The 14,963-nt window shown below is 30.7% G+C and overlaps 1 protein-coding gene across 1 annotated transcript in view; it reads left to right on the forward strand.

Moving 5' to 3' along the window:
- LOC143048099 (transportin-3-like) overlaps positions 1 to 14,963 on the forward strand; it is a 33,828-nt gene that overhangs the window by 7,569 nt on the left and 11,296 nt on the right. The window contains exons 5-19 of the mRNA XM_076221549.1: positions 71 to 144; positions 1,200 to 1,263; positions 2,608 to 2,700; positions 2,896 to 3,039; positions 3,816 to 3,890; positions 4,385 to 4,485; positions 4,831 to 4,906; positions 6,569 to 6,634; positions 7,086 to 7,232; positions 7,873 to 7,980; positions 8,999 to 9,096; positions 9,688 to 9,827; positions 10,348 to 10,539; positions 11,759 to 11,850; positions 14,480 to 14,580. Of these exons, the coding sequence (XP_076077664.1) occupies positions 71 to 144; positions 1,200 to 1,263; positions 2,608 to 2,700; positions 2,896 to 3,039; positions 3,816 to 3,890; positions 4,385 to 4,485; positions 4,831 to 4,906; positions 6,569 to 6,634; positions 7,086 to 7,232; positions 7,873 to 7,980; positions 8,999 to 9,096; positions 9,688 to 9,827; positions 10,348 to 10,539; positions 11,759 to 11,850; positions 14,480 to 14,580 (1,571 nt within the window). The remainder of the gene's footprint in view (positions 1 to 70; positions 145 to 1,199; positions 1,264 to 2,607; positions 2,701 to 2,895; positions 3,040 to 3,815; positions 3,891 to 4,384; positions 4,486 to 4,830; positions 4,907 to 6,568; positions 6,635 to 7,085; positions 7,233 to 7,872; positions 7,981 to 8,998; positions 9,097 to 9,687; positions 9,828 to 10,347; positions 10,540 to 11,758; positions 11,851 to 14,479; positions 14,581 to 14,963) is intronic.

The raw sequence follows: 14,963 nt of genomic DNA on the forward strand, positions 1-14,963 counted from the left end.
TACTTTTCTTATTAAATTGCAATGGTCATATCATGATTGTTCCAAAATGAAATGATATTATTTATTTCAGTTAAGTTTAGCTTTGGCAGACCTTGCATTACAGATGGCAGGCTGGAAGGACCCCATCATGGATCTTGTTCAGAGGTTGTTATTAGGTCTTCTTTTATGTAAAACAAGTTGAAAACTCATATTGTTTTACACATAACTGTTGTGACTTAATTTTTTTTTTAATCATTATGTTTTGTCTTATGTTATAGCCATTATACAGTTCTTCGTAATGTATAATTTTGACAGACCTCAAATCTCTGGCAGTTTAATTACATGTGTTGATTGATGTTTGAATTATGCACTTTGAACAAATATTGAAAGTTTTTTGCCCCCAACGTAGCAGAGGGGGGATCAAGATTACCCTGTCCGTACATTCAAATAATGGTTTCCATTCTCTAACTTTAGTCTGCCTCAACCAAATGTTATTAAACTTATACACAATGCTTAATACCTTAAAACACAGACCAAGTTTGAATTTTCATTACTTCACTTTTACCGTTGTAGAGTTATGCCCCTTTAATTTTTGTTTCCGTTCTGTTTTCCGAACCAAATACAACATGTACTATGAAACTATGCACAATGCTAATTACCACAAAACACAGATCAAGTTTTAATCTTAGTTGCCCTTCTAGAGTTGTGCCCTTTATATTGGAAAAATTGCTTGATCAATTTTGTTCCCTAACATATGTCTAACTTAAGTTTGCCTTAACTATATAATATGAAACGTATACAGAATGCTTATTACCACAAAACTCAGATCATGTACAAATTTGTGTAGCATCACTGTTACAGTGATTGAGTTATGCCCCTTTTTTAACATTATATGGCTTTGTGCAAGTGGAGGCATCATCTATGTCCCATGAACACATTCCCAATTTATTTTATGCTACACACTTTTAAAAGAATCAATCAATGAGAGGTATTGCCATCACATGTACTCCATCATCATCGTACACAAACATTTTAACATCTTTTAACATCAGACTACGACAGATGACTCTTATTTGTAACCCTTTTATCCTGGATTGCAAAAAAACATTATTCACATTTCTTTCAATATAAAACTGCAGTTTGGATTTTGTTTTACTTTAAATGTGATGAATTATAAATTCATTATATTCATAACAGAGTTATTTCTCTTTTCCTTATAGATATGGAAGCAATCCACAGAATTTACCATTCTTATTAGAGGTGCTGACAGTATTACCAGAAGAAGTAAGTTAATATACTTATATAAATTAAGACCAAATGATGTAGAAGTAAAAACCTAATTGTTAGGTCATTGTTTGGCCTGAAGCCTGTTTTAACCCTTAGACTGCTGCATTAATTTCTATTGTACTTTTGTGTATTGCTAAATAAAATTTTAATCACTGATGAAATAAACATGTTAACTTACAATTACTGTATCTTTTTAAATATTGAATATTCATCAATAAAAGTTATATAAAAAAGTATTGTTAGATTCTGTATTTTTTATTTATTTTATTTTTGTGTGAGTCTCTGGTCATTTTTTACCTGTACAGGTGCAAATAAAGGTAAACTTATTTTTTTCATGTTTTATTAACGAATCCATCAATGTAAAAGTATCCATGACTTCAGAATTGAACCAATATAGTTAAAAATCTCTTTTAAGAACTAGTTCCATTGTGATTATCAGAAAAAAAGTTTCTTCTCGGACCAACAGCCTTTTTTATTCAAATATTTTCCGGTATTTTCCTCCGACTTTCACTGCGCCGAGTTTTTCTTCCATGTACAAATATATTTATACGACAAGTTCATTGTTATAGTTTTCATCAATAAATAATCTCGACAAACTTAAAGTTCAGATCTGTGGATGTCAGTCAATATTGATCCACATTTGAAAGGCGAAATGATAAACATCGTAAATCCTGTTTCATGTCATCCATTTTGAACAAGGTCTGGGAATCCCTGTGGTTCTCGCTTTAAAAGTCTTCTGTTCGCAGTTTTGATAGAATGTTTCTATTTCCATGTATTATATCTTCTGTTCTCATCCAAATCCTTTTAATCGGCCGCCGCTGTTAAATCATTATCATTGAAATACTTTTGAACGTGTTGGCCATTTCTCCAAATAATATCCGCCATTTTGTCACTTTTTTCATCAAAAATTTTCACTTTCGGTTTTATCGCTTATACCTGATTTAAAGTCAAGAGACACTTGAAAGAACGCAGATTTTTAACCAATCAGAATCCATACAAGTCGATACTGCCGCAATCTCATGAATATTGACTCCGCCCATTCCATGGTAACTGTGTAAACAAACGAGTTACGGAAAACGACTATAGTCGCGCGAAGCAGTAGTGGACTGCTTTATCGGAACGACAATAGTCGCGCGTAGCAGTCTAAGGGTTAAGTTTGTTGGTCCTGAAGATGCATATTTTTTATGTTTTTTACAAAATTTGGATGGTTTAACATGATATTCTTACAATCCAGTCATATTTTATTATGTATAGTGCCAGATATAAAGAAGCATTTTAAATATTACATTGCAAGAAATACAAATATTTTGTCTTTAGTAAGTGACATGTTTTTTTTGACAGGTTAATAGTAGATCATTGAGATTAGGTGCTAATAGGAGAACCGAAGTAACAGAAGAATTTAGAAAGTCCTCACCAGTAATTCTACAGTTATTGGTAAGTTGTATTTTATTAACATCAACAATAAATCTAGTCTTCTACAGTTATTTTTAGTTAGTTGCATATCTTATCTATAAATCTTCTTCAACTAATAAAAAAAAAGGAAAATCACATAGTTTTATATTTCAAGTAATAAATACTTGGTATTATTTTGCAATTACTGAACAGTTGCAGGTTATGTATTTATTTTAGGATGCTTGTGGTGAAAGCTGTGTTGGTGATACAAAAGGACAGATGAAGATATTTAGGTGTCTAGGAAGTTGGTTTAGTTTAGGGGCACTCTCAGAAGAACTGATTATTGGAAGTAAACTAGTCACAGCTCCTTTCCAGGCTTTGGTATGTTATAAAAAAGTTAAATCACAAAAATACTGAACTCAGAGGAAAATCCAATGGGAAAGTCCATAATCACATGGCAAAATCAAATGACAAAACACATCAAAAACGAATGGACAAGAACAGTCATATTCCTGACTTGGTACAGACATTTTCAAATGTAGAAAATGGTGGATTAAACCTGGTTTTATATCGCTTAACCTCTGCCTTTGTTGACAGTCTCATCAAATCTGTTATATTTACAATGATGCGTGAACTAAACAGAGATAATAAATAATATAGTCAAAATATGGGTACAGCAGTCATCATCGTGTAACAATTTTAAAAGGAACAATTTTACAGAACACAAAAACATCTATCTACAAACACATTCATAACATAGTGTACTGGTAGTAGATTTATCCTCTTGTAGATCTACTGTCTTCAATTATTGCCAAAAATGACAAAATTACAAATCAGTAATTTAGATTACATAACATATTTTAAACATTTTATTTAATCTTTTGTAAGTTTATACTGAGACTTGCTATTACTATAAATATAAAGTTGTTTCAAGAAATATTTAGTTTTAAATACTGTAAACTAACCTATTTTCACAGATATTTTTAGTACCCCTTTAGCTTTTTCTAGCCTATTTAGCTGCGATTACTTGATGTAGATAAATATGTGAAAATCAGAGTTTTACATATTCATGACAATTTATATTCAAGTTATTTTTTTATCTTATACCTGTGAAAGTAGGTTGATTTACAGTATTGAAGTCATATTATATTTTACAGGTAATAGCAGAATGTCCTGCTAGTTTACATGAAGCAGCAACAGATTGCATATGTTCAGCTTTATACAGTGTAGAGGTAGGATACTGACAAAAATATTATATATATTATTATGATTTTCTATAGATTCATGTCAAATTCAAAGTAGCTCAGTATTTCAGTACTGATATGAAATATGCATATTGTTTTTATGAAACTTGTAGTGATACTTGGAAATCATTTGTAAGGACTGTTTCTCCCATATGCCTAGAGGCCATGGTGGCCAAGTGGTCTGAGAACTAGTAGTTCTACTACTGTTATCATGACACTAGCCAGTCAACACTGATATTGTGAGTTTAAACCCCTCTCACGCTGGTATACTCAGCTCCAATCTTAATTTACTAGCATTGTCAGTTTTCCTTTCAAAGGTCATGGTTTTCTCCAGGCACTAGAACTTCCTCCACCTATAAAAACTAATTGTCAGAAATAGCTTAAATGTGGCGCTTAAAAGAACTTCCATCATTTCTACAATTTTCTGTTTAGAATTTCTGAACAGTTAAACTTGGATATAATCCATAACATTCTATTAACAGGATTTAAAGTCACATCTGCGTTTAGCTGAGGCCTTATACAATGGAGTAAAGACTTTACCAGATGCCTACCACATGTCTGTAGCACTGGATGATACAGATAAGTATGTATAATTGTAAATATGTAAATTATGAATACAGAGGGGTTGTGCTGGGTATAATTTATAAACTAATAAAGATTACACATAATTTTGACCTATAAACATGAATGAAGTAACATATTTCCTCTGCTATCATCCCTTATTTGAGAAGATGATCCTAAATCAAATATGTTGTTGTATAGGGAGTATTTACACATCACAGTGTAATGTTGGTTAGCATGGTCAATTTTTGAAGAAGCTTACACTTCATAGAAAATCATTTCGTAGAATGATGTTTATTTGCTTTCTTTCTCATTCCAAAAATGTTGTCTTTCAGAATTTCACTATTGTTATATTTTGTATTTTCAGATCAATAAATTATTGCAGAATATTTACAGAACTTGCCGAGTCATTTTTAGAACAAATAGTTAACACACCTAATCAGGTAAATTTCAATTTCAGTATTTCCATTAAAAGGCTTGTATAGTCTGCGGTTTCAACTTCCAAAATTGGACCTTCCAGACGGGGTGTGGACTATAGAGTACAATAAGCAAGAAATAAGAGAAAAAGTTCAATTTTGCGGGAGAGGTTTTTTTTTACGTTCCGCCATCCTTGTTATTATTATTGTAGAGTGCACTAATTTTTCAAACAAATAATTTTAACTCATCCAAATTAATAAGTTACTTCTATTCATTATCAAATTAATACTGATTAATTCAAAAACTAAACCCTTCATTACAAATTTCTCGTTTCTGAAACGATACAAACATAGTATAAAAGACAACTGTTAACCAGCTTACAATTTGTGAACTTCAAAACGTAATCGGTTATTGTTCGTTTCGTTTTGGTGTTTCATACTGACTAATATGGTTTATATGGGGATGAAGTCCCCTATAACAGTAGAAAAATCAAAACAAAACAAAATCAGGAAATTTTCCCGAAATTTTCATTGTACTAATGAACCAAAAATTGTTCAAACTTTTTATGTTGCTTTTTTTAATTCCTGCATTTGCGCAGAACGCAGAAATCTCCTTTTTCCGGTCTCGTTGTCGTGAGACTTTGAGTAGTCTTAGTAAAATATAGGAACTCAAGGAACACAATACCAATATTTCATTTTTAATAATTCTTTGTCTTTGATATGAATTGACGTTACCTGATGCATTGCGTTTCTTTGTTTACATTGAACATGACGTCATTACTTAAATAACGTCACAAGTAAAATCCCTAATAACAGAACCAAAATCGGAAACGATACGGTATTTCCGTTTTTTTTTTTTTAACAAATATTTAAGTTACAAAAAAAATAATGCATACAGACTTCGTCCCCATTCACAGGTAATGCCTGCCTCATATTTTTAGCTTGAGACCCTTCAATCATTAATGTGATAGATATATTAAAGACTGGTTTACGTAAAGATGGAACTGGTTTTCTTTCAAAGTCGTATTATAGTGATATCTATTATGTACAGATTTCACCATTTTTTTTCTTCTTTTATACATGCTTTCAAACTTCCTGTTTAAACATACACAAGTTCCCTAATTGTTTTTTAAGTGATTCAAACTTTTTTTAACAATCATGAATTGTTCTAGAATCATTTACAAGCTGTTTCAGCTTTTGTTTAATTTTTCCAAGAAAATACTGCAAACGATTTGAAATTACCAGAGTTTCATTAGAACTTTTCTTACAGTTACAAACAGTTTTTTTACCTGAAATTTTGTGGGGAGAAGGGGGTGCTGATTATGTACCAGTACCAACTATACAAGCCTGAATATGGGCGTTTTTATTGTCTTTAATTCTGGAATTACATGGCCTTAAATAAAATGTATATAAAAATCTAAAGTTTTTCTTACTAAGTGTACTTTTGATAACTCATTTGTGGTTGGTAAATTTGCTATAGAAATACAAAAATGACAAAATGTAGCAAAACAAGTATGCCCTTAAAATTGTTAACAGAGTAAACTTTTGATAAACAAACACTTCCAACAAAATCAATGCAGATAGCCTTATGAGTGGTTAAAAATGATGTTGACATGAATAGAAAGTAAATAGAAGGCCAATTGTAGTTTTGTAGTCTGTATATAAATTTTTGTTTTGTTTCTTTTTCAGGGCTTTACTGGAGATTTAGGAATTTTAGATTTATTACTTACATGTGTTGGTCATCATTTATATGAGGTAAGTCAAAATAGAGGGTTTAAAGTTCATTGAAGTTGATTTAGAAAATTTGTTCTTCTGTACCCAGGATTTATTTCTAATTTTTAAGAATTAGATAACAATAGAATACTTTGTTAAAGCTAATAGCAATTCTTCACAACTTTTAAATCAGCAATTTTCAGGAATTTAGGTATACAAAGATTTTCTTTGAAATGGATACCTTGTCTGTTCTAGCCTTGAAAAGCCAATTGCAGTAAGACTGAACGGTTTCAATTTTACATGATTTCTAAATCAATTTGCTATACATTACTCATGAACTATTTGAATAGTCAGGCATGTAAACTTTGATGGTACAGTGTGTAGTTGATAAGCTAATGAAGCATATAGGAATAGGTACAGGGGTATTTTGTTCTTATATGGTTTGTATTATAAACATTTGCATCAATTCTTAATATCCAGTTAAATTTTCTAGGTAGCAGAAATAACATTTAATGTATGGTACAGACTATCTGAAGAATTGTATCAACGGCATGAGGATCCTGCTATAGAAACATTTAAACCCTACATACAAAGGCTTATAGTTGCTATGTGTCGGCACTGTCAGATGGATCAAGACCATGTGAGTCTTAGATTAATAAAGGAAAAAAGAAAAAAACAGTATTATATTTAAATGATGTTAATATTAACAATGTTTAATGAAGAATGAGTTATGAATTTTATCTTACTTGTTCACCCTATTAGAACCTCATTTACACTGGACAAAACCGCTGAAAGATTAAACTGAATTTGACTTAAACCTTAATGAAAATTATCAACTAAAAAGTGTGATTTGAGTAGTATTGTATTCAAACCATGTGCATTCTTTATAATTTTTCTTGTAACCACACTAGAAAAGTTCAGTATTGTATATACACAATGGATTCACTAGATCTTATTTTAACTACTAGAAGTAAATAAAATTTTGAAAAATAATCTTTGAAAAAAAGGATTAAGAAATATTGAAGGTGGGTAATTATTGCAATTTAGACAACTATCAACTAAAAACCAAATGAGGTAGATGTTAGCAACTGTAAGTCACTGTACATGTATTTCATTCAAGTGAGAATTTTTCTTACATGGACAAAACAATCTTTTAATAATTGTGAATAATTGTAGCAGTAAAAGTATAAAAATATTTAAAAATATTTTTTCAGTGGTTGTTGTTTACAACTAGTGAGTAGTACAATATATTTACCAGAACATTTTTATTTTATTTGCAGGATGGGATTCCTGGAGAATCTGATGATTTTGGAGAATTTAGAGTTAGAGTATCAGAATTAATTAAAGATGTGATATTTATTGTTGGTTCATCAAATTGTTTTGCACAGGTAATGTTTATTCTATGTATTGATGTAACGTTATTTTGAAGTATTAAAGATAAAGGCATTATTCATTGACAACAATGTTTGTGGGTTTAGGAAAAATTGTATTATCAGATACTTTATAAGTTGGTTGACACAAATTACTTATTTAGATTTAGAGTAAATACCTTTTGTGGAAAATTTATATGGTTTGCCAAATACTGTGAAAGTACTTTTGTTCGTGGGGTACCAATTTTCGTGGTTTTCGTGGATGACTTTATCGACGAATTTAAGTGTCCAACGAAATAAAACAACCATTGTCCAAATCAAGACATGGAAAGATCCCCATCGGTAGGTTTTACTACTGATATGATTTAGAGAATATATTGAATAACGCCAAATCTGAGAATACTTTTATAGCAGTCACAGAACTACAACCGCATGCAGGATTATACCCATTTAATCTTTAATAACCTAAACTGTACAACTTTTGATTTTTTAATTATCATAAAAATATTTTTGATCGATGAAAGTCAAATTTTCGGCATTGGTATGCTAGTATGATAAAGTGTTCATTTTATATCCTTATAGTTCTCGTACATATGGGAAATAATAGTTTCATGCTGAGCTTGATTTTGGTAAGAATACGTTTATAGCACTTGTTTATGTTACTGTTTTCTTTAGGTGACATGTGTATGGCCTAATTAACACCTTTGATGGTCATTAATCTGTTGATCACTTTATCATGGGTTAGTAAGTGTTATTACAACGATTTATACGGGTCAATGTTTACTTTGCAATTTCCTCAATCCAGACTATTTGTAACCTTCATTTCTAAAGGCTTTAATTTTTTTTTAATTTTTTTTTTTTTTTTTGGAAAACTAAAATCCACGAATTTAAAAACCCACGAACATGTAAATTTTGTTAAAACCACGAAAATTGATACCCACGAATTAAAGTACTTTCACAGTAACAAAAAAATTTTTTTAGCCTGTTGTGTTATGAAGATGAATAATTGTTAAGTATTCAATGTTTTTTTTCTTAGATGTATGAAAATTTAAAGCAACAAACAGAGAGTACTTCTTGGGATGTTACAGAAGCCACATTGTTCATTATGACAGCTGTGGCTAAAAATATCTTACCGTAAGTGTTATGATTATTGTATTGTACTGTTTTATTTTGGTATCTATCATTAATTAATGGGTTTGACTCTTATCTTATGATCCACCATTTATTTGTCTCTATTCTATAACTGAATGAAGGTTTTTTTGTAGCCAATTTGTGTAAGGGCAGATATTTATTTCAGACCTTCAACAAAGGTAAACGGTATGATTGAGTGTTGTAATACTCAAATTTTTGTACATCTCTGTGTCCAGCAGGCAATTTCTTTGTCAGTTGACAAAGGCTTTTGATATTTGGCAAATGAGTGCTGCACCTCAGGACAGTTTTGGCCTTACAATTGAATATGGCATTTGAGTTTCTCTACTCATGTGACAAGCTGATTTTTACAAAGCTATACGTGTTATAGTTTCTAATTTTCATTTGAACTTGTGTCTTTTTTGCCACTGAATGTTAGGCAAACATCAATTATTTAAATAACCAATTTTGGATGTTAAGAGAAGAAAAATAATTCATTATTGTAATTTGTAACATATGAACTCATATTTTCAGGGAAGAAAAAGATTCATTATTATAATTTGTGACATACATTGACATATGCACTTATACTTTCAGGGAAGAAAATGAGATAGTACCAGAAGTAGTGAAGGCTATTCTATCAATACCACCTACTGCTCATATAGCTGTTAGATACACAAGTATACAATTGTTTGGAGAACTTTGTGAATGGATAGAAAAACATCCAGACTATTTAGGTAATAAATAAATAATGCAAAAAAAATTTGTTGTACTTTGTTTTTAAAGTTGTAATATAACTTTCATGGGCATACTATTGGTTTTGATAGATTCATTATACTTCTTCCCACTTTAGATAATCAGTAAATTATCAGTTAAATGCCTTATTAAAAATATTTTCACATGTTTACATGCATCTACAAAATTTGATATCTCACGAATAATATAAAATCTACAGTTGTACCAAGTGGATCCAGAACTTTTCATAAGGGGGGCCCCTTTGCAGTCATGCTTCAGTGATTCCCTATATAATCAACCAAATTTTTCCCACAAAAGGGGGGTTGGCCTGGACCCCCAAAGGCCCCCATCTGGATCCGCCTTTGGTACCACAGTGGGGTTTATATTCAAATGACTATATTCATAATATTTACTCTGCACAATAATGACTTATCTGTCAGTTAATATATATGATAAGATACAATGTATATACTTCTTTATTTTTAATTGCTCTGTTCTTAAAATATGCCAAATGTATTTCAGATCCAATACTGCAGTTTTTATTGGCTGGTTTACAAGAGCCAAAGTTGGCTTCAGCGGCTGCTACGTCAGTACAGAGTATATCAACCACTTGTAAAGGGAAAATGAGGGATCACTTCCAAGGACTTCTTAATATAGCACAGGCTATTGACACACTACATCTTTCTAATGAAGCTATTATAGGCTTTCTAAAAGGTATGAACATTTGTCATGTTTGTGTAGTAATAAATATAGCACAGGCTATTAACACTACATCGTTCTAATGAATCTATTATAGGCTATACATATTGCATAGTACAGGTTTTATTTGTAATTAAGTATCTGTTTTAAATGTTTTTCATTATACCATTACATTCGTTAACATTTTAATATTATTATAACAAACACAATTTATTCTTATTTAGACCATAGCAAAATATTTTTGTTAAATTTATGTAACAAAAACATATATTGTTGTCAATATCATTAATACAAAATATATTTATCGTTGTTTTCATCATTACAAAATCATAATAATCATAAACTTATTTTGTTTTACTGCTTAAAATTATCATTTCATGCATTTCAGGACAGTGTTTTAACACAAACAGTTGATACTGATAGTTTAACTTATAGCAAAAACTTTTAAGATTTCCGTTACCGTAATTGTTCAACTGGAACTGTAAAATTGTAAAAACTCAAGTTGTTGGGTAATAATTGTTTTTTTTTATTATATGAATCAGCTTGATTTAGGTTGTTTATTTTAAAGACTTACATTCCACTTCAGCAACTTTCTGCAACATATTTGTCATTTTTCATATGGCTCTAATAGATATCAGTTATAGTGCAGCTTCACGTCTGGTATATTGTAAACCAGCCTTTTTTCACAGATACCTTATTAAGTGTCATCATCACTGGTCCATTTTACTGATATTTATTTTTGTGACCTCTTAATACCATTTGTTGCACATGTATTGATATATAGAAAGACCAATGTTTTACATATTTGCAAGTTTTACATTCATTAACAGTATGATGATGAACTTATGTTTTGACAAGGTTACAGCTGATTGCATTATAGTGTAGGCAAAGGTTATATCTTTGGTTAGCTTGCTTGCTTGCTGAACTGTGATGTCATTATTAGGTTAGGTAAATTACCCTCCTTTAAGAGTAGACTAGTTCGACAGATAACCAATCTATCTGTCTGTTTGACTAGGCTATTTCGAAAGGGGATTAGTATACCTGACCTAATAATGACTTCACAATTCAGCTAACAAGCAAGCTAACCAAAGATATTACCTTTACCTACAAACTCAATGCAATCAGCTGTAATTCATTAAAGATTTAAAACTTTTTCTTCGAAAATAATGTATGATTACATGTTTTATGTTTCCCTAAATATTTGTATTATGTTTTCTCTTATGATCTGTTGCAGGTACTGCAGTGATATTAACACAGTTACCAGTGGAGAAAGTTGGAGAGGCTTTAACACAATTATGTTCATTTCAAATTACACCTTTAAGTTCAGTAAGTTTTTTTTAAAAAACAGGTCATGACAAACAATGGAGAAAGTATCATGGTTTTTATACGACCGCAAAAATTTTAATTTTTTGGTCGTATATTGCTATCACGTTGGCGTCGTCGTCCTGCGTCGTCGTCCGAATACTTTTAGTTTTCGCACTCTAACTTTAGTAAAAGTGAATAGAAATCAATGAAATTTTAACACAAGGTTTATGACCACAAAAGGAAGGTTGGGATTGATTTTGGGAGTTTTGGTCCCAACATTTTAGGAATTAGGGGCCAAAAAGGGCCCAAATAAGCATTTTCTTGGTTTTCGCACTATAACTTTAGTTTAAGTGAATAGAAATCAATGAAATTTTGACACAAGGTTTATGACCACAAAAGGACGGTTGGGATTGATTTTGGGAGTTTTGGTTCCAACAGTTTAGGAATTAAGGGCCAAAGAAGGGCCCAAATAAGCATTATTCTTGGTTTTCGCACAATAACTTTAGTATAAGTAAATAGAAATCAATGAAATTTAAACACAAGGTTTATGACCACAAAAGGAAGGTTGGGATTGATTTTTGGAGTTGAGGTAACAACAGTTTATGAATTAGGGGCCAAAAAGGGGCCCAAATAAGCATTATTTTTGGTTTTTGCACCATAACTTTAGTATAAGTAAATAGAAATCTATGAAATTTAAACACAAGGTTTATGACCATAAAAGGAAGGTTGGGTTTGATTTTGGGAGTTTTGGTCCCAACAGTTTAGGAATAAGGGGCCCAAAGGGTCCAAAATTGAACTTTGTGTGATTTCATCAAAAATTGAATAATTGGGGTTCTTTGATATGCCGAATCTAACTATGTATGTAGATTCTTAATTTTTGGTCCCGTTTTCAAATTGGTCTACATTAAGGTCCAAAGGGTCCAAAATTAAACCAAAAATTGAATCCTTGGGGTTCTTTGATATGCTGAATTTAAAAATGTACTTAGATTTTTAATTATTGGCCTAGTTTTCAAGTTGGTCCAAATGGGGGTCCAAAATTAAACTTTGTTTGATTTCATCAAAAATTGAATAAATGGGTTCTTTGATATGCCAAATCTAACTGTGTATGTAGATTCTTAATTTTTGGTCCAGTTTTCAAATTGGTCTACATTAAGGTCCAAAGGGTCCAAAATTAAACTAAGTTTGATTTTAACAAAAATTAAATTCTTGGGCTTATTTGATATGCTTTATCTAAACATGTACTTTGATTTTTGATTATGGGCCCAGTTTTCAAGTTGGTCCAAATCAGGATTCCATATCAAGTATTGTGCAATAGCAAGAAATTTTCAATTGCACAGTATTGCACAATAGCAAGAAATATCTAATTGCACAATATTGTGCAATAGCAATTAATTTCAATTGGAGTTATCTTTCTTTGTATAGAATAGTAGTTGATTATATATGTTGGAAATTTGCCAGACATGACTATGATGTCATTTTCTATTTTTATTTGCCAAAAACTTTATGTAAATAACTTCATTGGAAATTTGCCAATATAAAATGTTGCTGATGAAGCTTTTTTTCCTTATCTTATCTAAAATGTTTTTAGATAATGTATGTTGGACATTTGCCAGACATGACTATTTACATTTTGGATATTGAACCATAATAGTTTAATATTAAATTTAAAAACTTTAAATTCTAATTTTCATTTCTTAAACCAAATTCATAATGTGACATAAACCTATGTTGTGTCAACTATTTTATCACAATCCACATTTATAGCTGTATCAAACTTAAAAGTTGTGTCCATACTTGTTCTCATTTCAGATTTCATAAATAAAAAGAAAAATTCTTCAAACATTTTTTTGACAGGATTAATATTCAACAGCATAATGAATTGCTCAAAGGCAAAACAAATTTTAAGTTCATTAGACCACATTCATTCTGTGTCAGAAACCTATGCTGTGTCAACTATTTAATTTTAGATTTAAATAAGTTTGAAGAAGAAATCTTTAATTGATTTGTAAAATCTTGACATTTTTTTTGTGTAAAAAAACCCATATAATGTCAAAAATTTGATCACAATCCAAATTCAGAGCTGTATCACGCTTAAATGTTTTGTCCATACCTGCCCCAACTGTTCAGGGATCGACCTCTGCGGTCGTATAAAGCTGCGCCCTGCGGAGCACCTGGTTTTTATTTGTATTGAATACTGTATGAAAATAAATGCCTTCATATTTTGCATGGTTGTGGTAAATCTTTAGGTTATTGATTTGTATTCTAATAATTTAATTATTAAATTTTGATTCGTTCAGTTGACATGCTAAACTGTATCCTCAAAGGAAAAGATCAGATCCTACAATTAGATTTTGATTTTCCAAAAAGGATGCAATAAGAGTGAATAATCTTTAATTAATCTTAATGTCAAAAATAGGAAACAAGGCGGTCCAAAAAACAAGATTATTTTGTTCCCCTTAAAACCAAGCAAAATGTTGAAGTCTAAAGTTGTAAATGTTAACCCTCTGAAATTTGTAACTTGAATGTTAAGCAGTAGCTGAAATTGAAAGGAAGGAAAGTCAATTAATTTTATCCATAACTTATGACTTTTGACTAATTGTTATGGATTATATTGAAGATGGTTGTAAAATATTGGACTTATCTTTTTCAGCTTTTGACAAAATCTGAGGATCACAAATTACCGAGCCACATCGCTCATGGTAGTAAAGAAGATCCCACAGTATGGTTAGACAGATTATCTGCTATATTTAGGTAGGTGAAGATAGTAGTTGTCTCTGTATCAATGATGTAAAGTATAAATTTGGGTATTTATCACACATTTTTCCTTCCATGGACTTCTAATATTAAACTTCATTAACTGCACTGATGAAAGTTATAAGAAAAGAATTGACATGCTTATAATGCAAATTGAATTTTGAATTCTGTATACTGATAATAGATGTAGATATTTTTATGCCCCATTTATGGGCATTATGTTTTCTGGTCTGTGCATCCGTTCTTCCGTCTGTCCTGTTTCAGGTTAAAGTTTTGGTTTAAATTTTTGGTAAAGGTAGTTTTTGATGAAGTTGAAGTCCGATCAACTTCAAACTTAGTAAACATGATCCCTATGATATGATCTTTCTAATTTTAATGCC

The sequence above is a fragment of the Mytilus galloprovincialis genome, chromosome 10, assembly GCF_965363235.1.
Source record: "Mytilus galloprovincialis chromosome 10, xbMytGall1.hap1.1, whole genome shotgun sequence".
NCBI classification, from domain to species: domain Eukaryota; kingdom Metazoa; phylum Mollusca; class Bivalvia; order Mytilida; family Mytilidae; genus Mytilus; species Mytilus galloprovincialis.